General features: G+C 39.1%; 1 protein-coding gene across 4 annotated transcripts in view; it reads left to right on the top strand.

Annotated features, from left to right (window-relative positions):
• The window catches only part of ccser1 (coiled-coil serine-rich protein 1), a 126,947-nt gene that overhangs the window by 56,200 nt on the left and 43,330 nt on the right, over positions 1-27,417 (top strand). For all 4 annotated transcript variants that reach the window (XM_085181251.1, XM_085181249.1, XM_085181252.1 and 1 more), the window contains exons 9-10: positions 7,297-7,374; positions 12,029-12,109. In XM_085181251.1, the coding sequence (XP_085037377.1) occupies positions 7,297-7,374; positions 12,029-12,109 (159 nt within the window). The remainder of the gene's footprint in view (positions 1-7,296; positions 7,375-12,028; positions 12,110-27,417) is intronic.

The following is a 27,417-nucleotide window of genomic DNA, read 5'->3' as shown; positions in this document are numbered from 1 at the left end:
TGAGAGTTGAGGCTCGTGTGTGAAATTTATGGGTTTCAGTGTTTTTAGGGTTTTTTAGTGTTTTTATCTATTTAAAAAAAAAAAAAAAAAAAAAAAAAAAAATATATATATATATATATATATATATATATATATATATATATATATATATATATATTTTTATAACTCTGATTCCCTGGTTCTTTTTTTGGTACCGGTACTGGTTTTATTTTGATGTATTCATCCACAACACCTTAAAGGCCGGTCCGTGAAAATATTGTCGGACATAAACCGGTCCATGGCGCAAAAAAGGTTGGAGACTGCTGTTTTAGACGTCTAGTAAGCACATTTTTTTTTGTCTTTTTTAAGACTTGGATTTAGTTAACTTTTTTTATGTTGCTATTTGTTGTGAAGCACTTTGTGATCCTTGTCTTGAAAGGTGCTATATAAATAAAATTTGACTTTATTTTACAGATATATCCATTGGTTTCTTTGTGTATGGGTGTGTCCAGAGCCACTTAAATCTATTTTAAAAGCTACTGACATTATGGTGACCTGCTATTGACAGTTAATTTAATTTGAAAAGACAGCTGACCAAGGTCAGAGTAACCTGTTATCCTTTCTTGATAAGACTTGATAATGTGATGCAGATCACACATTTTGAATCACCTCTTCTCTGTTTTTAACTTAACCTCCTAGGACCTGGCGTCCACATATGTGAACATCACATTTTGGGTTATTTAGACCAAAATACTCAATTTTGCCTGATATCCACTTACGAGGACATTATACTGCTACTGTTCTATCAAAACTTTAAATGAATATCCTCATATGTGGCTCTCATTTTTCTCAGAAACAAAAATTAGGTAAAAAAAAAAATCTGGTAATTCTTTGTTTTTAGGTCCCAATGTGCCCAAATATCAAAGAGAAATTAAAAATGCATGCCGTGGAAGAGTTCGGGTCTTAGGAGGTTAAACGGAAAAGTTCACAACAAAATCAAATCTACATATTTTTCATCTAATCTGTAGGGCTGTTGATATAAGCTTTTTCTCTTGCCCTTTTCAATGTGCATAAATAAGCTATTAATATAGTTACCAAGGCAGACATAAAGTAGATAAACAGAGACAGCAAGCAGATAGAAATGAAGATGGATTCAGATACAGGGTGAATATTAAATACTTGAGGCAAGCAACTTTATGCTGGATCAGTTTGCACATTTGTTTTTGTGATATCATTTTTTTTTTTTTTTTTTTTTTTGGTGACGAAATGAAAAGTGAGGTTGGACAAACTGTACTGGATTCTCCAAGAAGCCATATGTGAGATGCCTGAATTATATTTGGTCTTGGTACACTGTGCCATATCACTTTTATAGACCTTTCATTTGTGTTGAGGAGTCCACATTGTGCTGCATGTCTTTGTCGCTTTTTTCTGGGGGGTTTTCCACACAGCGTAGCTAAGTACACAGTTTTTATGCAAATGATTTACCAACAGAAAGCATTCGATATGTGGACATAAATCATGGAGTCTTAAGCTGGCATTCAGTGTACTTAATTTCGTAATTTTTCAGCTGTGACCATATCAGACTCTCAAAACGTGATCAGAACTTCCACAGATGTACTTTTTAGTTAGAAACAATGAGTCATTTGCGTAATTAAGATTTATTTTAAAAAACTTGCATGGATGTAATATGTATAAAGGAAAGAATTTTTCCTTTTTCATCCTGTTTAACCTTCAGGTTTAAAATGATAAAACCAAATGTTCAGTCCATCTCTCACGAGAAATTGCGTGTATCTCAGAGACTGCATCTCGGCTTATGAGTGATAGATTCACAATTTAGTTCATGTCTTTCTTTGTGACGACACATTAGGCTTTCTCCGTGCGTTACCTGCATCAAGAAGTCAGCTTCTGACTGAGACTCCATTTAAAGAATCCATTTAAAGCTAAAGGGTGGCTGAGCATTTGAAACAGCTGCCGAGAATACGGGAAGTGCCTCCCTGCGGGTTTAAGATTTATGGACGCTTCTGAAACGTTTAAGTCAAATCAGATTAGCTGTTATTGTTTTGTGTTTTGTTTTTGTCTGTACTAAAAGCAAAGTTTAATAAATTAGGGTTTCTGAGTCCCTTCCCAACATGTGTATGCTGCAGTGCTGCTAAAAATAAATTGTCCGGGAGACCATCTTATGGCAAACTGTGGTGCGATTGTAAGACTCCAGGTGTGGTCAGTTATTATTATTACATTTTACATTTTAGCTAGTTTAATTCTCCAACACTCATAGTTAAAGTGCAAGGTTAGGGTTAAATGCTGGATAAATTGGTATAAAGATAACATGGAGAAGGCATTTTGTCATGTTGTTCTTGCTTACACCCATATCATCAATATCAAGAAAACTCCAATTTGTTAAAGAAATTGAAGAAAATTCGATGTTGACTAATTGACAAACAACCAGCACATTTTCTCAATGATGTTTCCCAAAAAAAATAAAAAAGTTGAATCATTTCTCGTAACAAGAGGAATAAAATTCATCCCCATACCCTCTTCAACTGACTGCTGATTACATGCATAGAGAGCCTCAAATGCTTTAAAAAATCACATCTCTTTGCAAAAGTGGATGCACTCCAATGATTTTGATCAGATTTAGCCCCACCGAGGCTGTTCTGTTCACATTAGAAATAAATTTGTATGCCCCACTTTTCTGCCATGGGTTCTCCATTCAATTCTGCCTTGAAAAATTGGTTTGAATGCCACCTGATGGGTGACTGAATGCACTTTATGGCGCTTCTTTCGGCGAGCAGAATAAAATTTCTCATTTTAGCTTTAAATGTGCTCATCACATTGAGATCTTATTTGTATGTGCACTGCCCTGGCATTGCTTGGCTCTGCATGTCTAGGGGCCGTGGATAAAAATTGCATTGCACTGTAATTCCTCAGGGATTAATGCAATATTTCTGTTCAAGTAAAGCTGAGGTCTGCCTTCCAGTAAAAGTACAGAGAAGAATTGTGACAACTGTATAACTGTTCAAAAATGACCAAACCAAACTATAAAGGTAGTAGATACAAATTGGATGATTTGTGGCCTGTGTATGAACTATGCCATGCCATCACCTTCACCACATAAAATTAAAGACATAAAATTAAAATAGATTTTTTTCTTTGTTTTACTATAAAGAAGTTTAAAAGGGGAATAAAGAAACAGGAAGATAATATTGCATAAAAATCTTTCACGTGTTCAGCCAATAGCCATCCACTTATGTCCACGAATTATTGTAGACTAAATCATTTATTGCTGCATTTATAAGTACAGTATACACTTACCAGACTTTTTATTAGGTACATTTTGCCAATACTGGGTTGGACCCCTTTTGTCTTTGCGTTCATTCTAGTGGCTTATAATCAACAATGTGATGAAAACATTCTTCAGAGATTTTGGTTCAGTAAAGTGTCCCTGGGTTTAATCATAAGCCTGTTCTCGTCAATAACTCTTTTCTTCTGTTTATACTCGTAAGGTGTCAGTCCTATAAAGAAGCCCATTAGGTCAATAAAGCATTGGATTTAGTCTCAACACTGATGTCAACACGACGATAGCATCGCACAGTTGCTGCAGATTTGTCTGCTGCACATCTGTGATGCAAATTTCCTGTTCCACTTCATCCCTTGGATTGTATATTGAATTCAGGTCTGGTGACTGTGCTGGCCATTTGAGTACGGACATGACACATTAAATAAATTTGAATATGAAACCATCTCTTCAGACTGACATGTCTGTTGTTACACTCATTCATGGCCTGAACTGAAAAGGCAGATCTTCTTAGAGGAACTCTCCACGAGCGTTTGACTTTAACGCTCTGGTCACCTCTTTGCGAGCAGAGTTCTACGGATCTTTTCAGCGGTTAAGATGCAATATTGTGAGATTATATTAAGCTGCTGTATTTCTTTATCACTCGTTTTATCTTTCTTTCACATACCCTCTCGCATGTCTTTCTTCCGTTTATACTCCTAAGGTGTTTTCTGGGTCGTAAACAAACCGACGAAGTCAATAAAGTGTCCCTGGATTTAGTCATTAGCCTGTTCTCAGCATTTCATATAACTACTCTTATACATGCAGTTTTAAAAGCTGCAGATAAGCCACATAGAATTGCACACACAAGACAATGAGGGATACCAACTGTGCCGTTGTAGCCAGACAGCTCATTTAGTGCAGCCTTCAGTCCTGTTCGGGTGAGATTAATTTTAGAGGCTGACTAATGTAGTAATTGTCACAGCATGTTAGTGATTTTTCAGTCCCATCCAAATCTCATGTTAGTAATTTGTGTGTGTGTATGTGTGTTCTTTAGTAGGAAAATAATATCCTTATTATCTATAAATACTGTTATCTCCCCTGCAAAGGCAGGGAAACAGAGTGCATTCTGATTTAACACCACTGGGTTTTGTTTTTGTTAATTGTTTTTCTATTTCCTGGTGGAAAATGTATTCTTTTATAGGTTTTATTACCGTGGAAGCACTTAGTGAAGCTTTTAGTTATGTCCTCCTTGACCATTATCGTGTGCCAAGGTAAGGGCCCCTGCATACACTTCAACATCAATTAGACTTGCAAAATAAAGAAGCCGTTAAAAAATAAAAACCACCTTAAAAACTTTGCAGACAGTGTGAAACCTTCTCACCACCTCTGTAACTGTAAGCTTATCACGCAAAGATCAAACAACATCTATTTCCCCCCACTTTGTTTAATTGCCAAAATTGGTGGGACTCAACCTCTCATGATTGGCCAAGTTTTTATAATTGAAGAAGCAAGAATGCTGTGAAATTTCTTTTCGTTTTGTTTTGTTCACCACAATTTCTGGCACTTTTCAATGGGAACACCTCAAGGGAACACTGTGAATGGTTACCTGAAAAGATTAACAGCATTTGGTACGATCCTTTTGTCTAAAGATTGATCACATTTCAATAGTTTTAGTTTTTTTTCCCTTTTACTATTATTTTCCTTTTATATTTTCTTTAATTTCGTTTTAGCAGCCTAGTCTTCTCCCTCCTTATGCCCTCACGTACATCCACTGACACATACATCACCCATCTACATACAACACCTCGCGTATATCATAATATCCTTAACTTTATTCACTGTGCAACAGCACAAATTGTGCTTAGTCTGGCACCTCTACCATTGTTAGTTCACTTTTGTGTTATAGCCAATCAAAAAAACAGACTGGCTAAGATAACATGCGAGTTTTTTGTTTTCTGCACTACTGCAAGAATATTATCTGGATGTCGAAACAAAACATTACATAGTAAACTTTATATTAACATTAAATTATTTCCCTTTTTAAAGATACGGTGTTGAAAATTCATTTATATTACCCTGAACCACAAATGATTGCCAGAAAACCATAAACCATGAAGCCAAAACAATCAGATATTATACATACTTTAAAAAAATCTTTACAGATAACACGGATACAGCACACTTGTTCATTTATTTTTAAAATGTCTGTTAGCCAAAAATCCATCCATCCCTCCATCCATCCCTCCATCCATCCCTCCCTTCATCCATCCATCCATCCATCCATCCATCCATCCATCCATCCATCCATCCCTCCCTTCATCCATCCATCCATCCATCCCTCCATCCATCCCTCCCTTCATCCATCCATCCATCCATCCATCCATCCCTCCATCCATCCCTCCATCCATCCCTCCCTTCATCCATCCATCCATCCATCCATCCATCCATCCATCCATCCATCCATCCATCCATCCATCCATCCAGCTTCCCCTTGATTAAGTCACAATTGTCTCAAAGGGTCAACCAAAGCTACTGAATGAATAAGTGTCAACATGTACAACACAAAACTTTGTACTCTACAGTGATCAGGCAGATTACAACCTCCTCATGGTTTACACGTAAAGGGGGAGAAAGTTGAATCTTTACAGTTTCACAATCCCTTCTTTCAGAAAGACTCAGACTTACAGAAATATTTTTTTCTAGCCCTCAATCCCCGGGGGTGTTCGGTACTGATTCACCGTACAGGTTCCATATTTACTTCTCTGAATTTTGAAGTGACTTGAAGAAAATTGTCAGGCTCGATGGGTCTTTTTTGCATCACAGAGGTCATTTAAAGGACGACGATGTAGCTATATGGTTCCCTGTGGTCTCCCTCTGACTCTGCGTGTCCTTTAGCTAGATGGCTCCCTGTGGTTTCAGACCATCATGCTCAGCCTCGGGGCCTCTCTGTCCTCTCCTCTATCAATGTCCCCCTTTTCTCACATTTCCCCCTCATTTTCCTCCTGTTATCTTGCCCCTCTTTTCCTCTTCCGCTTTTATGTCCTTGAAGAGGTAATGACAATCTGCCTGTCATTTTGCACTCTCTATCTTATTGCTCGTTTCCTCCCACTTCCTTATCCCGTTTCTCTTGTTCCCTCTCTCTTCACATTGCGTCGGTCTTTGTCCACATTTTAACTAACTGCCTGTTGCAGACTTAACTTGAATATTTTTAGCGAAGACTGTTGTGCCTTATATCTTATTTCTGACTTCCCCATGAGCCATCCTCTCAAAGCTCTCTGTTGACTGTAGGCAGGGTCTGAAGATGACTAGGCATTTGAAAACACTGAGAGTGAAAAGGAGGTGCCACGCTTACATTTTTGCTTTAAAAAAAAAGAAAGATTCCACGTCAACTAATTTTACGTGACAAAAATTGTTTTTATTTATTTAGTTTTTCACTTTTGCACCGGATAAATGAGACTAACACTGTTAAATGAGGACAGCAGCACAATTATAACATAAATATCAACCAGATTTTAATGTAAGACATGTTCGCAACCATTTATAATTTCTTTTCTTTTGCCCTTAAGCATTTTGTAAATTGTTTTTAAAGGTGCCATAAGAATAAAGTTGTTTTCATTAGTTTAATTATTTTCTATGTCTTCTGGAGCTTCTCTTCATCTTCCCTGCAAAAAAAAACATCCCCTGACAACACAAGGTCAAATAAAAACTGCTGTGTGCTCTGGGGCGCTGCCACAGGACACAACGAGTTTATCGCCGTGATGTAGAGAGAAGAGGAGATCACAGTCGTGCAGAACGCACCGCATGACAACTTTATTACACAAACACAGGGCTCAGCAAGAATCGCAACACTCAACAGACTCATAAGTACACGTGAAGGTCCTGCAGATACACACAGAAACTCGCCGAGAATCACATACAAAGACAAACACACAGAAACATCCCTGTAATGTACTTTTGGCTGCATGCATTGCTTTGGTGGCTTTATGGTCCCTTAGATAAAACTGTAATGTTAAACATGGTTTGTTGTTTCTTGTGTTCAGGATCCCAGCAGAGAGGAAGCCTTGCTGCAACAACTGAGAGAGAAAGATGAGCTGATTCTGAAACTCCAGAGCGAACTGGTAAGATCTTAGTTCTAAAAGTAATTCAAATTATGTAGACTTTTGATGATAATGATGCCCGAGTTCCTTCTTTTGCAATATGGCATGGTTTTTTTTTTCCTTTCTTTTTTGCACAAGAAAAAAGTAAAATAAAATGACAGTAAGTGGCAGCTTCTGATGATGCCCTTAGTAAATATAAATGAATCCAGTGAGGTGAAATATTTATTTTTCCCTTCCAAAAAATACTCTAATGTCTTTGTAGGTGATAAGAGAAGCAACTCAAAGTTTGAGACATGGAAGGTTTGCTCATATATTGTGTTTTATCTCTATCACAGTGTCTCTTTCTTCATCTTTGTCTTTTGGAACTTTGATATGAATAATTAAAACAGATTGAATGTGTTTGAATTATTTGTTTTAAGGATATAAATTAAAGACAAATTTTCTTTGAAGCACATTTTAAGGGTTCAAACTTTTAAAAGAAATGATAACTAAAAAAAAAACCCATATGGATTTCAAAGGACTAGAAAGTGTAACTTTTGTTAAAATCGCTTTGTCAGTTTATCATCTTCTTAAGATCTTCTAGAAAAGATTGACCATAAAAGAGAGAGTACATTATGTGAGAATGGTTTTATAGTTGGCTTGAAGTCACAGCATCAACAGCAGAAAGCCTGTCTTCGTTAATGTAAACTGCTCGTTCACGCCAGCTTAATGTAATGACAAAAAATTATTGGGACTCCCGCCAAACGAGAGGTATAAGATGCGAAGCAACGACTTTTCCATTTTAAATGTGCTCACCATTTATTTGATATATAGAGATGTAAATGCAAAATGTATCGTCTTGACAGTGTTTTCCTTTTTTTTTTCATCCTTCTCATCCTCTGGAGCGTGATTGTTGGATCATCTGCAGAAATGCCATTAAAATGTCTGCAATTTGTCACCTATTCTGTCGATGTAATGCAATGCAGACATTGTGCCAGGCTTTAGTAGAATAATGTGCCAATGTTGTAGCGGTATTGTAAGAGATGCCAGTCTAACCCAGACTTGAGTCTCATGTGGCATCTGTTTGTTTGATCATTCTCTGGAACATGCGTCTATTCCCCCCCCCCCCCCCCCCCCCCCCCCCCCCCCAACTCTTTCTCTCTTTCGCTCCCGTCCTTTCGCGTTCTGGCGTTCTGTCAGCAGCACCTATCCCCCTCTCTTCTCTTTCTCGCTGTGCTGTTTTCAGTGCTGTGCGCATCTAATGTCGAATTAATGTCAAAATTGAGCAATTTTCAGGTAGCCTGGCTGGCAGGCAGGCAGGCAGGCAGTAGGGTACGTGTAACGTCAATGTTCCTCTCTGAAATTTGTGTTGATGGGCAGTGTAACAGACTTAACACTCACACATTAAAACACCTTTTTAAGCCTTTTCACATTGCAGCTTCTAAATAAAACACATTTATTCACAGGTCTCTCTTCTGTGCATCGGTGTTTCACACTCCCTCTCCCATACATTATTTTTGGACCTACCCTATTATTGAATGCCTTTGCACTGGGATCTACATCCTCCTTCCCTATCCCCCTCTCTGTCATGATAATGGGACAACTGACCTCAATAAATTAGAGTTTAACTGTTTGGTCAAATGTTTGCTGCTTACAAAAAAATGTATATTACCAAAATGAGTCTGTTCCCCTACAGCTAAGATGTGTTATGATTAAATATTTAACATACTCATGCTCAGTATTTGAGTGGAAATGAAGGAAAAAGTAGATAAATAAAAAAAACCTTTTGGTAAATCTTGTACTCTAGATTGTTTGTAGGTTTAATTGTTCACGATGTAGCAAAAGGGGGTCTGTTTTTTCACTCTGCGTGTTAGTTGTTCCACATGTTGATATTGCCGATGTACCATGGTGTTGATATCCTCTTCTGTTTTGGCCATATGTAGTGCTGGGATTTATTGTTAAACATCTCCACTGTCAAAAGGGCGTTGTTCCAGATATCTTCTGAGTCGTTCAGATGCAACTTTGCAGAACAATCCTTCCACACAAGTCATACGTCCAGTCTTTCTCAAATTGTGCTGACTGGTTTAAAAGTAGGGTGGAGCAGGAAATGGAGTAGAAGAAGACTTCAGCTCAAACGGAAGTAGTGTGAAAAACATCAAATATTAAAATAAACAGCATGGCAAAGTCAGTGGCTGCAGTGGACTTTTCAGCTCTTTGTGTAAAGCAAGAGTAGTCCACAAACCAGTTGTTTGTGACGTTGATCACTGGTAACAGCTACCACACGTAGACGACGGTCTCCAAAGCTGTGTATAGGCACAACCAGACACAAACACAATACCATAAATCCACCTTAAGATGTAACTCTTGGGTGTTTATTTTATTTTATTTTTTAGCACAGCAGGTCTGACCTTGGGGTGGATGCACCGAGATGACCACTTGGGAAGATTGACAGCTGACTTGAATGTTTTCCACTTGTGAATAATCTTCCTAACTTTAGAATGACGGACTTTAAATTGTTTGGAAATGACCTTATGACCCTTCCTAGATTGATGGGCAGTAACAATTATCTCCTCCAAGGTCACTGCTGATGTTTTTCCTTCTTGGCATCATGTTAAAGCACCTGAATGCTCCAGACCAGAAAACAGGCAAAACTGGTGCTTTTATAGAGGTGATGATCAGTTAATCAAGTGCCTTTGATTAGCAGCACCTGGGTGCTACTTACCCTCATAATTCCTTTTGAAGGAGTGCATAGTTTTTCACAGGACTTTGCTTAATTTTCTGAATAAATAATCACACAGTGTCATATTCTACGTGCTTTTATTCATCTGAGGTTGTACTTACCTAATTTGAAGACCCGCAAAGAAATTACCCTATGCTAACTTCACGATCTGCTACTGAAACACTCCCACTGTGACTTAAAACTGTGCAAAAGTTTGAGGTCTCAACTTGGGTAAAGTTTTACTTGAGTTTTACTTATCATACTAACGGAAAAATAGAATATCATCTGACCTATTCATAAAACAGTCCAAGTCTTCAAACTATCTAATTTAATCACATTCCTCTTGTATTTACTTTACTTGGGGACATTTTCCTGCTGGGATTATCAAAATTCTTCTCTTTCTTTCTCATTTTATTCTCCTAGATCAAACATGGTTCTATCACTCAGAGTTTAGGGTATGCAGTTGCTTTTGCATGCTCGAACACACACAGATGCTGATCACCGCTGACAGTGTGTATTCATCTGCTTGGCACTTCTCACTGACAGAGATGTTTTGGCTCCCGCAACCAGCTGGATACGATTTCCAAACATATACAGCTCGTGTGATGTCACGAGAACAAGTCTGCGTGTTTGTTTGCATAATAATAATCTAACTCTCATCCGCACTGCATCCACAGCCTAGCCCTGTTTTATCTGCCCCATACGCCCTTGGGCATTGGCATTGCTTCACATTTATGAAGTTGTGCAGTTTGTGTGCGTGAACATTACAGAGGATCTGTACCTGTCTTTGTGTAAGAGAGTCTAAAAGGGAAACCTTTCCTGCTGCAGCTAAGTTAAAGTGCAGCATTTGAAGGAAAGGGCAGCTCATAGCCAAAGCTCTCCTCGCTCTGCCTCCGTCTGTAAATCTGCCAGTGAAAACCTATTAATTATCTCCTAGAAGGACCTGCTAGCTGGCTGGCCATCACTAGCTGTCACTTTTTATGAGTTTTCTTCTCTCTCTGCTGGTGCATTTTGTTGAAGGACCGTGTTCCAACTGCAGCATTTAGCTGCAGAAAGCCTTCCTTTTCTTTTTATGCATTCAAAAGCATGATTAATGAAAACTGATTTTTAACTCAATCTGTCAGCTTACTTGTGCTCACTCTGAAGTAGACAGTATATATTTGAGTTAAGAACTATAACATAAATTCATTTTATTCTAGAGTACTTACCATAAACCCGTCCTTACGCCTAGTCCTAATTTGGTTGATGAATTTTAATCAAGGTTAATGAATTTCTCAATATTTCATAGCCACTGCACCTTTCAAACCGTTCTCTTCTGTAACCCATGAGCAGCGTAGGGCAGAGATGTCAGAATGATTAGTGACATCGTCATAAAGTGCTCCCGGTGGAAGTAGTGCTCAGCTCTTTTCATTCAGAGGACTCGCATCCTACTTTTTTCAAAATAATCATACAGGGGTAACACCGGAGTTGCCGGCAGCCTCCCGGTCAAGGTAAAAGTTCTGCATTTAAAGAAAAAGAGCCAAAGCTTTTCTCTCTCTCCTTTGATTGTAAATCTGCCAGAGGAAGCCTATTAATTATCCAGTAGAAGGACCTTTTTAGTGAGCTGGACAGTGCTACCTGTCAATTTTTATGAATTCTTCTCTGAGGGTACACTTTGTGGAAGGTCCATGCTCCAATATTTGGCTGGAGAAAAGTTTTCCTGCAATTCAGCCCATTTTTACGACCTCTTTGATTTCCAGAAAATGCAGCCAAAGGAAAGAAATGGTTAAGGCTGTTCAGAGATGCAGTTTTTCCTTTTCTTTTGATAGCTAACTAAGCATGCAAGCCAGCTGTACCAAGTGTTGTGAGCGGAGGAAATGGCGTAAGTCTGCTGGGAGAGTGCTTGTTCTCATTTATATATATTTGATGTTTCTCTCGCTTATTTTTTTTGTGAAATTTTGGACACGGCTGATGGGTGTGTGTTTGTTTTCTGTGCAGGAGAGTGCCAAAGCTGCCCTGAAGATGAAAGACTGCCAAATGACTGACCGCACAACACAGACTGAACACATGGGGCCAGAGGTGAGTCACTCACAGACAGTAGGCACACTTTAGCTTTGTGAGGCTCAGACACACAAACAGGGCTTTGTACACTATCTTTTAAGGCACCTGAGTCACAAAATTAGGCTCAGTTTTTAACTTTCCAGTGCAAACTCGTTCCTTCCCTATTTTTCTATCCTCATATTTGTATCATTGCATTTTATGCTGCGTCACAGCAGCCGTCTCTCTGCCCCTCCTTTTCTTTTCCATCTATTAAAAACCATCTTTTCATGTTGAACTAAATCTATGATCCATCTTACTTTTTTCTGAAGATATTTTCCTGCAGTGACAGTCATATTATAGTCCACTACCTGCTCCGCCCCTTCTTCCTCCAATTCCCACAGTGCTCAGAGTGCTGTGATGCATCCTACCTGCCTGCTGCCTAACGCCTTCAGCTGACATGGCCTCTTTGGCTTCACTAGGGGCTGACAGTATGGGAACATAGCAGACTTAATGGATGACTGTCTAAAAATGGCTGCCTGTGGAAACAGGAGCAGAGTTTTGGGGTCTGTTTCTTTGTCACTCTTTTCTTTCTTTTAAAACACTTTTTTCCCTCGTCTTCTTTGCTGCTCTCAAGGTTCCTTTATATCTTTAATCCTGCTGTGTATAAAGTTGGCAAGAAACACTGTTAAAGAGAGAAAGCTTTGCATTTGTGTGAGTGAGTAGGTGCACAGTATTCCCACCAACGCACTGACTTCCCAACACACACTGGCACAGGATAGCGTTTGAGAGCAAATCAAATACATTATTTGGACATTGTAACAGAAACAACAGTTTTGCATGAGCAGCAGTGTCCCTTCATCTCCACATATTCAGCAACAGAAAAAAAAATATCATGCAGAGCTATCAGTTTTAAAGCAGTTGATTTTTAATAAGTTTTATTGTCACTTACTACACATGGCAGTCATAGAGATGAGAGCCAGAAGCAGAGACCTCAGAGAGTGGAATGTTAATTGAAAAATCTACTTTGTTAAATCAAGGCTAAAAATAATAAATAACACACAGTGGAGTGCAGACTGTTGAGTCACTTGCTGTAGCTATAAAGTCAACAAACACAGTTACATCAAGAGAAATGCTTTTGCATCACTACCTAATATCAACCTAAGAAGCTTTGCATCAAAAGCCTGTCATGTTTACCTTGTACTCTTGAAGCCTCTGTAGAATATTACTATATTAAAGTAGTCAGATTTATGAAATTTATTTCGACTTTGTAACATCGTGGCATCGGCGGATCAAGTTTGTGCCCGGCTTGGACGATATATTTTTTGCCCGTTACAGTGGTCGCAGTGTCAGATTTTGTGATTATAGAATCATAAAATCTTGAATCTGTTGATAGAGATACTGCTCCTCACTCAGTCCTACTTTTACACTTATAATGTGATCAGGAAGGAAGTACTAGCTGGTGATTTGGGATAAGACTTTAAACAGATAGTGGCAACCAAGGCTTTATGTGTTTATCACACAGCTAAACGTGCTAGTTACAATAGCTGGTGAACCTTATACTAGAACTTCAAGGAAGCCACAGAGCTGCGTTTTTTTTTAATTTTGATGTCCTTTGTATACAACTTCACTTTTCTATGACATAAAATGGTTCATTGTCTTGCCTGATCCCCATTTTCTTGCCTAACCCAAATCAACACCTCGCACAGTTCAGACCGGGCTACCTGGTCAGATTATTGTGTCGATACAGTGTAGTCCAAAACCCCCCACAAAACATTCATAATTTGTGCATCTGTGCTTTAACAATGTCATTACTCAAATTAGAGATTGAACACACATGTCTACTTTTTATGCCAGCTGAGTAAAGTAATCAGGTAATTGGATATGCGTTTAATCAAAATAACTGGTGAGAACCTTGATATTTACTTTACCCGACTGGAAATCGAGCTGTTTTGGGCTATGAACATGTAGTGCTAGTAGATGTTTCTGTTGTCGGGAGAATGGAAAGTAAATGTGAAACAGACAAGACAAATATGCCTGTTTTCACACAGGGTTTTGAAAGGTCTGTCACACACATTAGCTATCGAAAATAGCACAGATCTACAGTAGCTGCAGTGCACTTCTGACCAGGTCCACACAGGCAGGCTTAAGAGAAGAAAAATTCTGTGAATCTTGACACCACAATTGCAGTGTAGTGCAGGATTGCTAGTGACACTCCCCCTACTTTGTTTCTCTGTGATGCACAGTGAGTCACCAAAACAGGTGCAGGCAAGGCAGGGACCTTGCCGTGCCTCAGAAAAATGCTACTTTACTGCTACATATGTAGGATGATACAATCCTGAAGCCTATAATTTTACCATACCTGCAATCATTCTCCCTATCAGTTGTTTGTCGTAGACATCTGTTGGTTACTTCACTTCATTTTTTTTACACACACTGACACTGTTTGTTGGCTTCATTTTCCATTACTGGCTAATGGACTTCTCAAAATGTAGTCTGAAGTAGCTATGTGCAGTTTTTTGGTGCTCAAGGCTAAAGTAAATAAAGGTGTGGCGCTCTGTTTGCAGTTGTATTGGTGTGCAAATTTGTATGCATGCCCATGTGTCTGCCTATGCAAGTGTGTATGGTTGTTTTGCGAAGTAGCCATTAGTCCTGGCCTTGGACAGCGGTGTCAATAAAATGCTGTTGAAAGTGTCAGAGTAACTTCAGTAAAATAGGTTGCGTTATGCCTCATACAGTATAATTCACTCATTAATGCTGCTGTTTGTGTGTTTTATGCGTTGTCATGACTGGTGTGGCACAATTTGCGTATCAGTATGGCCATGCCATTAACAGGATATGACGAATTATTAGTTATTGTTTGTCCTGACGAAGGGACTGCATATTGAGCAGTTACTGTTGTTTGATACCCTAAGTTCTAATATTTTTTTCCTCCCTGACTTTCTGATTGCTTTTAATTCTTTTCATTAAAACTAATTTCAGACAATCACTTTGATTTGCCTCATCAGGACCACCAGGTAGTGAAAAATATGTTCAGCTTTTGTTCCTGTGATGTAGTGCATATAAAGAGAGATTCAATCTCTAAAGATTCACTCAGTTATATCCACTCTCTGAGGTGAAGTGGTTTGATTAATTGGCGGGTAATCATTTTAATTCAAGAAGTGCCACTAATTGTCTCATCTGCTCTGCAGGTGGAAAACAGTGATGTTAGCATGCTGTATTGGTCTGTTTAACAGCAGTAGGACAAAGGTCTTATGGGCGTTGAACGTGCTCATTGAAGTATCGAAGGTACTTTGGAGGTATGCAGTTTTCCAAAAAACTCTTTTACCACGCTGTAAAGGAAGGAATATAGGCGTGGATCATATAACGATCTCTTCATCTTAATAGAGTCCATCCAGCTTTAAGAAGTCTGGCCAGTACTCCAGAGTATGGCTTTGGTGTCTATTATAAGAATATTACCTGGCTATACAGCCTTCCATATGTTCAAGCCCCTCGAGAAGATGGTCCCTTAATTAGAGGAGCAGCTGGTTGCCCGCTAGCAAGCTAGGCTAGCAATGCAGGTGACTTAACTCAGCAGTAGATTTCAGCATGTGTGGCCTGATTTTATGCCATGCTCCACCCCCACCCCACCATGTGTGCATAAAAGCGAGGGGAAGAGTAACAGAGTGCATTGCTACAGCATGGAGCAAGCCTATATAGGTTAGCTACCCCAGTGCATCAAGGACAGTCTGCTAGCAACAGAAAGTGTGTCTACAAGTGGGGCAGCTATTTCTACTGCCTCTACCACTTTCGCGGGGTCGACCATCTCACTCTCTCCGTTTCTCTCTCTCTACCTCACGCTCCCTATTTTCTGGAACGTCCTCTTGCTTTTCCTCACTTGGTTTTCGTCCGTTCTTTCTTCCATCCTGCTTTTGATCGCTGACCCCCCAAAAGCGCAGAAGTTAGCTTTCAGAAGCTCTCCTCTCCGAGCTCAGGAAACTCATGTGGGATTGTCCTGCCCTGGTTTCCCTGCCTCTGACACTCTGTCCCAGGGACAGCTCCTGGCCCCGTACTCAACAGAGCTACAACTTCAGGCTGACATTTCACATTATACCACTTGTATTCTACTTTTCTGACCTTCTACTAAGGTCAGAAAGAGAAGAGCTACTTGAATTTCACGTGCGTATGCCTCACTTCTCACTGACAAGTACAGGGTGTCCTTTCAGGTGATTGATTGCATAAATTTTGAGTCCAATTAGATTAAAGATACTCATCTTGTTACTTTCCGACCGTTGTAGCTGGAAAAACGAGCAAAGTTAAGCAAATTTAATATGCTGTAATAATATTTTTTTTAAAAACAAGACCCTTAATCAAGCACATTTTAGACCAGTGACCTTTTTCAGCTGATTTAAGCTTTGGTGTGACGAAAGATTGCCAGAATAAATTGGTAAGAATAATGGGAAAACTGAGACCTCGGTAAAAGAGTAAAAGTGCAATAAAAATGTGAATTTGATGTGTAACTAATGAAATAAAAATCTGTCTGCATATATGATATGTTTATTCATTAAGTGGCTATGGTCCAGTTGCCTTTTTTGTATTGCAATCTGTGTGAGTTTTGATTCTGTGTACTAAAACAGATTTAGACATGTGTCATATAGTTGGTATTCTGGATCCTTATCACAAGAGCTATGAAAGAAAGTCTCACAACCCAGCAGCCAACTTGGAATGAATCGAGACAGTTACTTTGAAGCCTCTATCTATCTACAGTAAAGCGCCATAACTTTATTTACAGTGGTAACTAGAACACATATGGAATCAGCATTCAAATCCAGCACGCACCATTTAAAAACAGCTTAGTTCAAACAGTGTCTCTGATTGTCTCACAAGAGCTTCGAAACAAGGCCGTGGTGTGGATACAGTGAGACTCTTCTTCTTCTTCTTCTTTTGGATGCTCGCTTTAGGGTTTGCCACAGCAGATCATTTGCCTCCATCTCACCCTATCCCTAGCATCCTCTTCTGTCACACCACTCCTCTGTGTGTCCTCCTTCATTACATCCATAAACCTCTGAGGTCTTCCTCTTTTCCTCCTGCCTGGCAGCTCTAACAGACCCAACCACAGGGTAGGCCATGAGCCAGGGTACTCCGAGCGCGGCCCCAAGCAGGGATAAAACAGGGGGGTTGGGTCAGGAAGAGCATCCGGGGCGAAATTGTGGCCGAATCAAACATGCGGATACAGTAAATTTTAAAAAGTTAAAATGCACCGGCACTGCTTTTTCAATATGGACATACACTTTTGCTGACAAAGCGGAAACGGTCATCACTGTCTACTGTGTGAATGTGTCAGCACAGCATGATTGATTACAGTGTTTTAGTTTTAGATGTTGACTGGCTTTAGCATTTCAGAATTCCCCCATTGATTTCTATGTATCCTTAAGCTGACAAGTAGCATCCTGGCTTTAGTCGAACACAAACTGGAAAGTGTCAACTGACCCCATTTTTTCTATTGTACACTTAGAGATTTCTCTTTCTGTGATTGTGCCAATGTTGAGTTGGCAGGTAAGGTGAAAGGGAAACTGAGAAAGAGTACAAAAAAGAAGGCGCCTGGAGAAAAAGGCGAGGAGCTATTTTATGTCCGCGGAGACTCTTAAGAGCTGGAGATGTGGTGGCTGTTTGAAAGTTTCTTAGAGCGGATTCAGTCGATTGAGATTGCTTTCTTTCACCAAGCTAATTTCATGGGCATTCTTAAAAGGAACGTTTTATGGATGGGATCAAAAGCTCTTGATAGTTAGCTCACTCTTTCCTGTTCCCTTTCTTACTTTGTCCCCCTCACTCCCTTACTCCGTCGTATTGTATTCTCAGTAGATTTGTGCAACTTTCCTTTTTTTTGCCTCCTACTTTTTTCTCCTTTTCTCCCCTTGCTCCATTCCCACCCATCTCCTCATCCCCTGTCGCCTCAGTGGCATCTAAAAAGAATGACAGGAGCGCGTCGTTTATGGTCTGTTTGTGGGCCATTACATTTGAATAAAGAAACATTTAAGAACGCAGATTCTTTCCTCTTTGTCTCTCATTCTGGTTTACTGTCTCAAAAGCAGTGAACTGTGCTACGGAGTACATTTTTCTCCCACGTTTAATGAGGAGAAGGAGCATCTTTTTGAGTTTGGTAGGTCATTTCGAATGAAAATGTGCCGGTGGTTTTTTGAGTGAATGTTGAAAATCACAGACTCACAGACTAACACCACCTGACAGGTCATCATGATAAAACAATCATTATACATATTTAGGTTTAGAAAATAAAAGTATCAGTGTTTATAGTTGGTGGCTGTTGTTAAAAGCCAAAGTGATTGTAAACAACACATTTAATAAGAGTTTAATATACCTTATGATGGAAGCGAAACCCATATATACTTACTCGATACTTTCTTTTCTAGAAATTGCTACTACAGTGTTGAACCTCCTCTTGCCTCCAATTTTGCGGGTTTCTTCTTATTAAAAGCGATTCCCACTGTCGCTAAGTGCTTGCGCTACAGAGGCTGTTTGATTGTTGGAGTTTTCTTTGTATTGTTGTAGGGTATATATATATATATATATATATATATATATATATATATATATAAGTGCCTTGAGGCAACTGCTGTTGTGACTGGATCTTGTATAAATGAAACTGAATTGAACCAGCTTGAGATGATTTGAGCCTTATTTATGACATGGTGTGCTATCCTGCTGGAAGCAGCCATCAGAAGATGGGTACACTGTGGTCATGAAGGGATGGACATAGCAGAACTGCTAAGGCAGACTGTCGCGTCATGTGGTATCAAGTGTGCCAATTCTGATCCAAGCGTTGCACCAGAAATCGAGACTCATCTGACCAGCCTACGCAGGAAGATCCCAGATCAGCAGTTTCTGAAATACCAGACCAGCCAGTTTGGCACCAACAAACACTCCACGTGCAAAGTCACATAAATCACCTTTATTCCACATTCTGATAGTTGGGTCGAACTTTAGCGTGGCATCTCGTTTGTGTCTACATGTTTAAGTTCATTGAGTTGCTACAATGTGATTGGCCGATTAGGTATTTACAGCAACAAACAGTTGAACAGGTGTACCTAATGAAATTGGTCCATGAGTTTAAATGGGTCACAAAGCATAAGAAGCCTGTATTTTTATGAGTTAGACTTAGGTTTGAAACCACTCTGCTTTCAAAATAGCATACTTTCCAGTTTCTGTGGTTTCACGGCTGCTCAAGACTAGCAGATAAATGTTTAGACATAATTAGATGTGTTGAATAACTAAAACTCTGACAGCTAATGTCAGTGCAGGGCAGCAAAAACAGAAATAGATATTTATATATGTCTGTGCATAACCCCGAAGCAAAGGACAAGTTTATTCTGCTGACACGTCTCCCTGTGGGGACAGCCCTTCAAAGTTCTTTCTGAGAAAACAATTTTGTGGAGAAAAGCAGCACGTATAGTCTCCTGTACCATTTAAGTTTTAAAGTACAGATTGATATTTTTTTTCAGCGGCTGTGTATCATGGTTGGGGCAGAGATTTCTTCTTCTTCTGTGACCTCACCAACCGAGCAGACAATATTTTCTTCATTGTTGTTCTCTTTCAGCTTGTGGTTGAATTACAACATTAAGACATTCACAGCAACTGCTTCAAGGATCTTTGTTTGCATATCATCACATGTCCACAAAAATGTGTTCAAAACTTTAGGTTGCTTTTCTCCATGTCACCTCTTTAATAGTAGACTGATTGCAAAAAAAGGTCCCCAGTTAACTGATCAGTTGCAGTAATGATGCTTGCAAACTGGAGTCACCTTTTAGCCAAGTGAAATGATTGCCCTGACACTTGTACAAACTAAAGCAGAGCAGTCATTGATCCTTTTTCTTTGCCTTTGTTCTGGGGATGTTTTTGTCTAGAGTTATTGATCAATCGAGTCCGGTGGGAAAAGTGTAGTTTAGTGTAGTATTCCTGTACTTATATCCACCTGTTACTGCCATGGTTACACAGATCATGTTCAGCGAACCGCCGTAAAAATCACAGCTAACTTATCCATCCGTGTCTTCCTGGAGCTGGGGATCCTGAATCAGTATTTAATACAGATCTCCAGCATTAGTGCTCTCCACGTCTGTGCCAGTTTAAGCCAGAGGATGGAGGGTCCAGTGATGATTGTGACTATGTAGGTCTCCGACTCCTATTCCTGTAAAGTAGATCATTTTGTACAGCCTAGTACTTACTGAGTAATGGTGCTGCTAAAAGAGAAAAGGAAGGAAGCGAGAACGAGGAGGAGCGTGAGAGATCCAGCTTTCTGTCCTACTTATAGTTTTCATAAATTCTTCTCTTTTTATTACTTTATATCCAACTCACGTCATGTCCTTTCATATTCTTTCTTACTTACTTGTCTGAAATTAAATTTTTTTCTTCCTTGTTTGTGCCCCTTCATTGCTTTTGGTTTTCCTATTCCTACATTCATCACTTTTCTTCAGTCTGATCTGTCCATAAACTTCCAAGCATTTCTTTTGCCTTTATTTATTCTTTTCTTTCCATCCTCTTCACATTTCTCATCCATTCCTTAACATCCTTTTATTCTTCCTCTGTTCTCATCTTTATTACCAGCCTTTCCACCCATGTACCCCTCTGCTCACAGTCCGTCCCTCTCGCTCGTCTCTCTCAACTCCTTTATTACCGTTACACTGTCACCCTGCCTTGGCCTTCCCCGTCGCTATTCGTGCTGTGTTACAGGTTTCTTCTGGTCTCCATCCCACAGCAGCACACCTTTAGGGCCAACTTTTCACAGTGTTCCTCTTTTATTCCACTTTAACTGGGCTGCATTACGTCTTGCTGAGTTTTAGTGAGGTCAAGAAAAAGGAAAAGTTATTTTGATAGATGGAGTGCACACTTCTGTCATCACAGAGAAGTCATGTTGTCCTCTCAAATGATTGTGTCCATCCTCTCCTCTCCTCTAACTGCATGCTGGGAGTTTGAGAGCATTAGTAGCTGCTAGAGTGTGTGAAGCTGCTGGTTTAGTTTGATGCTTTGGTGTTTTTCAGTAAGGCTTTTTAAAAAATGTTATTTATCAACCTGTGTGTGCAGGTAAGACTATTTTAGTAAATTACTAGATTAAGCATCTTGGGTAATGTTTGTACCCAAGTTATACTGACTGTATTTGAGAAGGGTTCGCCTCCTTAGCTGGTTGTCTTGGCTGCAGAAGAACAAGTGGGCCATGAGAACGTTTCATATGGCTCTCGGATGAATGAGGCAGTCGTGTCTTCTCTCGCACGACTGCAGCATTTTTAGTCTTTTCAAAGACAGCCTTTCATGTATCTGAATGATCCAGCACAGAATTTAGAAGTTAAATGCAAAATGTCAATGTAGCAACATGACATGCTTTGAGTGTGGTATGGTATGTGGTATTGCTTTTTAGGAAAACGGGTACCTCTTGTAATCCTTTCATCATACCTATCAGTTCACTGGACTGGTTAGCATTCAGAGCCTTTTGTCTTCAAACTGCACAAGGGTTTCTTCACCTTAAGCAACCTGTATTAAATAAAAAGAAAAAGGATCTGGTCTGGTTCCTCTATCCCCGGCTGATGTAGACACTCAACAGACCTCCTCTTTAACCAGTCAGTCCTCCATACTTTAAATTCTGTTTTCAACTCAGACAGCGTTTTAAACTCTGTGGTAATGTTGGGGGTAACTTTTGTTTTACCCACTGACTTTGAGGATTCTCAGTTCTAACCATGTGCTGATAATCCTCAGACCAGCTGGCCAGGCAGGCTAAGAAACTTTAAATGTCAGTGTCTTCTGGAGAAGATTCTGTAGGAGGTGAAGTGTGGTCATCCTGGTCTTTTTACGGAGCAATCCAAAGATCAAAATACCAGACTTCTTCAAAGAAGAAGGCCTTAGAAAGCTTCTCTCTCATTTAGCCGGTGTTCACGAATCAAGGTGGGGGTTTTTTTGTTGTTTTTTTTTACGTTTAAGTTTCTAGAGGAGGGTTGAAGTCGCTGTACAAAACTCCCAGAAGAGAACTGCAGAAGAGGCTACATGTACACAGCAAATTCAAAAGTGTTAAATGTTTTGGTGTTAGTAGTCTTAGAGTTAATTTTACTCTAAGTAGAGTCACATGCTTTTAATGTAACTCTGAGGTGTAAAATGATAGTAGTTAAAATCGAGTGTTAAAAATGAGTGTTTCTATTTCAAATCTGGAGGTGTTACAATGGAAACATTAACTCTTGACCTCTTAACTCTGAACTCCTACAGGGGCTATGACACCAATAGAGTAAATTCACAGACTCCGCCCCCAGCACGGCTCCAATCGAAGCTGAAGTGAAGCCGTTTCAGAACTTTTTGCTCTACATATTTGAGTTGTTTGCCATGCTTGGTAAGTCATTTTTTCAAAGATTGTTTCAATTATTATTATTAGCTTTTACTTCTGTGGCTCTTTGGAGTTGAGACAAAGCTGTGTGAAAGGCATTAGCCATGTTGCTCGCTGATAGCACCACTCGCTGTTTTAGCTAGCTGAAAGGTATTGTTTGCGGCAAATACCACAGCCTTGAAAAAAAGCTTGCATGTGAATTTTCAGTTAAATTTTTTGGTTAAATACACCTAAAACAATGTCTAGAATGTGAAATGTTGGTATAATGGTGCTACTTGAAGCCTGAAAACGATCTCCCATAAAAAACGAGCAAACAGCAGTAGTAAATGTCCTGACTGGGTTCTACGTTAGCATTTAGATCCCTCCAGAGTTTTGTGCACACGGTTTAGGTAAAAATGAAAAAGGTTGAGGTTTTACATTTAGTTCAGTATTACCTGTTGTCTGTGTCCTTGTCTTTTGGGAAAATACTTTACACAAGTAATGTCTCAAAAAGGATTCCCTTTTTTTTTTTTTTTTTAAACTGTGCTGCAATTGATTTGTGCCATTAATTAGTGTCAACTAATTTTTATTCAATCTCCACATAGGATATGCTTGTGAAGATGGAATATGGGGGAGAGCAGAAGTGCCTTGAAGTTCCACAAAGTGATGAATGAAGGACATGTATATTGTATTTTGTATTTATTGAAATAAGTGATGAGAATGCTGTTATTTGCATTTACCAGCTCACCTATGTCAGACCTTTTGATAAACGAAATTCTAATGAAAGTGAGAACATGTACACTGTTACATCTTTCAGAAAATGTTTTGAAATTGTGGTGCACAGTTCAGAATAAATGTTTTTCAAAAACCATTGCATCTTTTTAGTAAATGTTTATTTCCAAAAGAAATTTCTAGAAGTTCAGAACAGTAAAATTCCCGCTTTTTAGAATTAATTAGAAGATAACTCTTACGTAGTTAAACTAAAATACTCTTTGAGAGTTAATATATAAACTCTTAACACCAAGTGTTAAATTATCAACTCTAGACAGATTTGGTGTTTAACACTAAATCAGAGTTAACGTACCAACTCTCCAAAAAGAGTTAAATTAACACTCTCTGGTGTGGACCCATATAGACACTTTAATAGTGTTGAAATCAAATCTGACAGTGTTAATTTGGACATGCTGGGTACAGGGCATAATGACCATGAAGCAAGAGGTCTTTGTTTGTTTTACTAAGCTGATGAAAGTCTGAGCTCTCCAAGACTGGTACCCTTTTCTCAGTACTGCAGGCAGTTTGTTGGTTTAGGGTCTTATAGGTGTTAGAGGACAGGCCTTATATTTCTGGTTCCTGATATTCTGCTGCACAGTGCAGGCATATTTGTCTAGTGATTTTATTTGTATTCTTTTTTATTTTTTTGGGATCAAGCTGAACAGATGACTTATGAAGACAAACAAAATCATGATGGGTGCATGTGTTCGGAGGTTGGCTGGCTTAGAGTAGAGGTCAGCTGATATATTGACAGGGTTGACATTAAATATTTGCCAGTACACGGGTATCGCATTTATAACTTCCAGTTAAAAATGTTTTAGCTATTGATGTTGCATATTTTGTCCACCTGAGGTCACTCTACAGCCTTTGGTAACACACCTTTGGAGTGCGACAAACAAAAATTTGAGCAAATTTGAAAAAAAGTAATCCATGAAAGAAAGATCTTTTTTTTTTAGTCAATCCATCCATTTTCTTCTGCTTATCCGGGGCCTGGTCGCGGGGGCAGCAGCCCAAGCAGAGAAGCCCAGACCCCCCTGTCCCCAGCCACCTCTTCCAGCTTGTCTGGGGGAACACCCAGGCGTTCCCAGGCCAGCTGAGCAATATAATCCTAGCGGAGCGATCCCCGGCTACCAAGACTGGCAATATTTTCTTTTTTTAGTCTTTGTTATATTCTGTTATGATATTATCTTGGTAATGAATCATAAGTAACCACACACAAAACTGTTAGGGAATCAGTTTATACTTCAAGCATTTGAAAGATAAAAAAAAAACATAAGAATATCGTTATCGATATCGAACTTTAAAATCAGATATCAGTCAGGCTCTAGTATGGGGTTTGTATATAATAAAATCCTGTCAGACCTCTAAGAGGTTGTTTTGCTTATTAAGTTGAAGAGATTGTGTGCAGCAGCTCAGTAATAATAAATGCACAGTCCAAGCAGCCATTTATTTGTCTTTTAGTTTATATGTTTTATTTTGGGGGTCGTAAAGGAATGGTTTAATAGCCGCAGAGGTCGGGTGTCTGTGCCTTCTTTTTTTGTACGTGTGAGGTAAATTTACATACGAAGCTCAGGAGATAGAGCAGGTCATCTGCTGATCGGAAGGTTGGTGGTTCGATTCCTGGCTCCCTCAGTCTGCATGCCAAATATCCTTGGGCAAGATACTAACCCCCACTTGCTTTCCGATGCATCCATCTGAGTATGAATGTGTATGAGTGTATGTTAGTTAAAAAGCACTGACAAAGCATAGAGCGCTTGTGTGAATGGGTTAGTGATGGGTCGTTCACGAACGAAATGGCTCTTAGAGCCGACTCTTTGAAGTGAACGACGCGAGCCAGCTCCTTATTGGGAGCCGTGAGGTTTTTTTCTTTCTTTCTCTCACCCTCTCTCTTGCCCTTTTTTCCGCTAAACTCCGCACGCGCTTCCTGTACTTTGCGCTGGGCAGAGGGGGGAGGGGCGTTAGTTACACTCGCAGTAGCACAGGATCAGAGCCAGAGAGAAAGAGAGCGAGGGACAACAACGTCACATTAGAAAGGTATAGTAATCATCCACTATTTTCAGTTGCAGATTATAAAGGATTCAGAAATCATGCAGGCCCATATGACAGAGAATGTGCATCTTCTTTTTGTTTTAATATTTTAATTTATATTTAATTGTGTTGTGGTTTGCAGTGTTTTGTGTTGTTTCACGTTAAATTTGTTTAAAAGGAAAAAGCTGAAAATTTAAATAGTTAAAAGTTTAAAATGTAAATAGTTGTTCTTTGTATTATATGATTTATTTATTACATTTTATGTGGAGTGAATAAATAAAGTATATTTATGGTGGCCCTTAGAGAAAAAGCACGTACAAACTCCAAAACACGTACAAACTCCTAAGCATGTACAAACTCCAAAACACGTAAAAACTCAGAAGCACGTACAAACTCCAAAACACGTAAAAACTAAGAAGCACGTACAAACTCAGAATCACGTACAAAAGACAACAGAAGTGCTCCAGGATGCTAGGGCGCAGTGTTGAGCTTTTGTTATCTAGTGGCTACACAAGCCAGGAAGTATCAACAACCGGATTTGGTGTGTGGTAGTAACAGGTAATTTTTTTTTTTTTTTTAATTATTTGAATAAATATGAGTGCTTGTCTATAAATACACAAACAATACACACATGTTTTTTAATTGTGTAATTTAAGTGATCTGGGTAGCTCTGTTTTGGAAGTTCAGTAAACGCTAGAAATGTGTTTTGGAGTTTGTACGTGCTTTTTGGAGTTTGTATATGCTTTAGAGTTTGTACGTGCTTTGTCTCTAGGGGCCATATATAAACATATATAAATAAAACCACTTTTTTTACATTAGTAATTCCTTTTCTGCATAATTTTATATTATTGTTAATGATTAAATAATTAAAGCAACAAAACAACCTGAAGAGCCGGTTCGGAGCCGAAAGAGCCGGCTCTTTTTAGTGAGCCGAGCCGAACGAGCCGGATCTCTAAAAAGAGCCGGAAATCCCATCACTAGAATGGGTGTGTATGGGTGAATGTGGCGTGTTGTATAGAGCACTTTGAGTACTCCAGGAGAGTAAAAAAGCGCTATATAAAAATCAGTCCATTTACCATTTACCATCTAAAATGCTATATAGCTCATCTGCTGTCTTCATAATGTTTTGAAATGCAGTAAAATAAAGGGAACAATAAAACAATTTAGAATCAGCTTTGGTGAGGCTAACACTTTACTGGCACCATTAAGGCCTCCTTAACAGTCAAAAGTCTTGTTAACAGGAGATTATGTAACATTTTACCACTACAAAGCCTGGACGCATTAAGTAGTCCATTTGGGACTCCTGAGCTGACCATTATATTAAGTAGTAATGATATGCAGTCAGCAAAACCGAAAACACGTTGGGCTCTATATTTAAAAAAATTACTGTAGCGTGACAAAAAAATAACAAACTTTAAGATTATGTTATAAATAGACAGTGTTTTTCCTCTGGTATCTTAAGAGAAGTGTTAACTAATCATATTTATTCATACATTTTGTTTCACAGTGTAAAAATTCAAATAATTATAGTAACAGGAATATAACCTTGCCAGCTGGGACATCATTAATATGGATAACGGAGGTAACTGTGGAGGGAAAAAGCCATGGAAATGCTGTTAGCTGGGTATTGTTCCTACATGTTTACACAATTTCCCAAAAATCATGTCCTTGTCTGTTGGCTTTAAACACATTGTTGTGGAATTGCTATAACATTTGTAGTTTTTGGCAAGTGATTTTCTGTGTGGGTACAGGAAAGAACAAGCATGTGTGGGAGCATGAAGAACAAAGCACCAGTATTTATAAACCCTCTACTTTGCTGTGGTGTCACCCACTAGCTCTATTTTCTTCTTCTGCTCATCAAAAACCAATGTCATTGACGCAAAACACCACACAGTTCTTCAGTAGTATAAAAAGGAAGCGAGTGTGCAGTCGTTTCGCATTGCCGAGTCGTCGGAAAGAAAGTATCAGGTGCGCATGTATAGAGTCGCTATGAGTGAGTGAGATATGAACAAATGAACTGCAGTGCAAGACATGATGCGGTCCAACAGAAAGAACAAGGATTCAGCTTTCTAAGCATTCTAAGCTTCTTTGCATCAATGACTATTCCTGTTCAGTTTGGAAAGACCTGTTAGCGGCGTTTAGACGTAATGAGAAGTTACAGTCATGCATATTAAGCCGACAGGAAGTGTTAGAGGCTCCTTTAGGATTGCTGTGAAGT

This window comes from Neolamprologus multifasciatus, chromosome 12 (assembly GCF_963576455.1).
Source record: "Neolamprologus multifasciatus chromosome 12, fNeoMul1.2, whole genome shotgun sequence".
NCBI lineage: Eukaryota > Metazoa > Chordata > Actinopteri > Cichliformes > Cichlidae > Neolamprologus > Neolamprologus multifasciatus.
The sequence above is the reverse complement of the archived record's forward strand: the minus strand, read 5'-3'. Positions and strand labels throughout refer to the sequence as shown.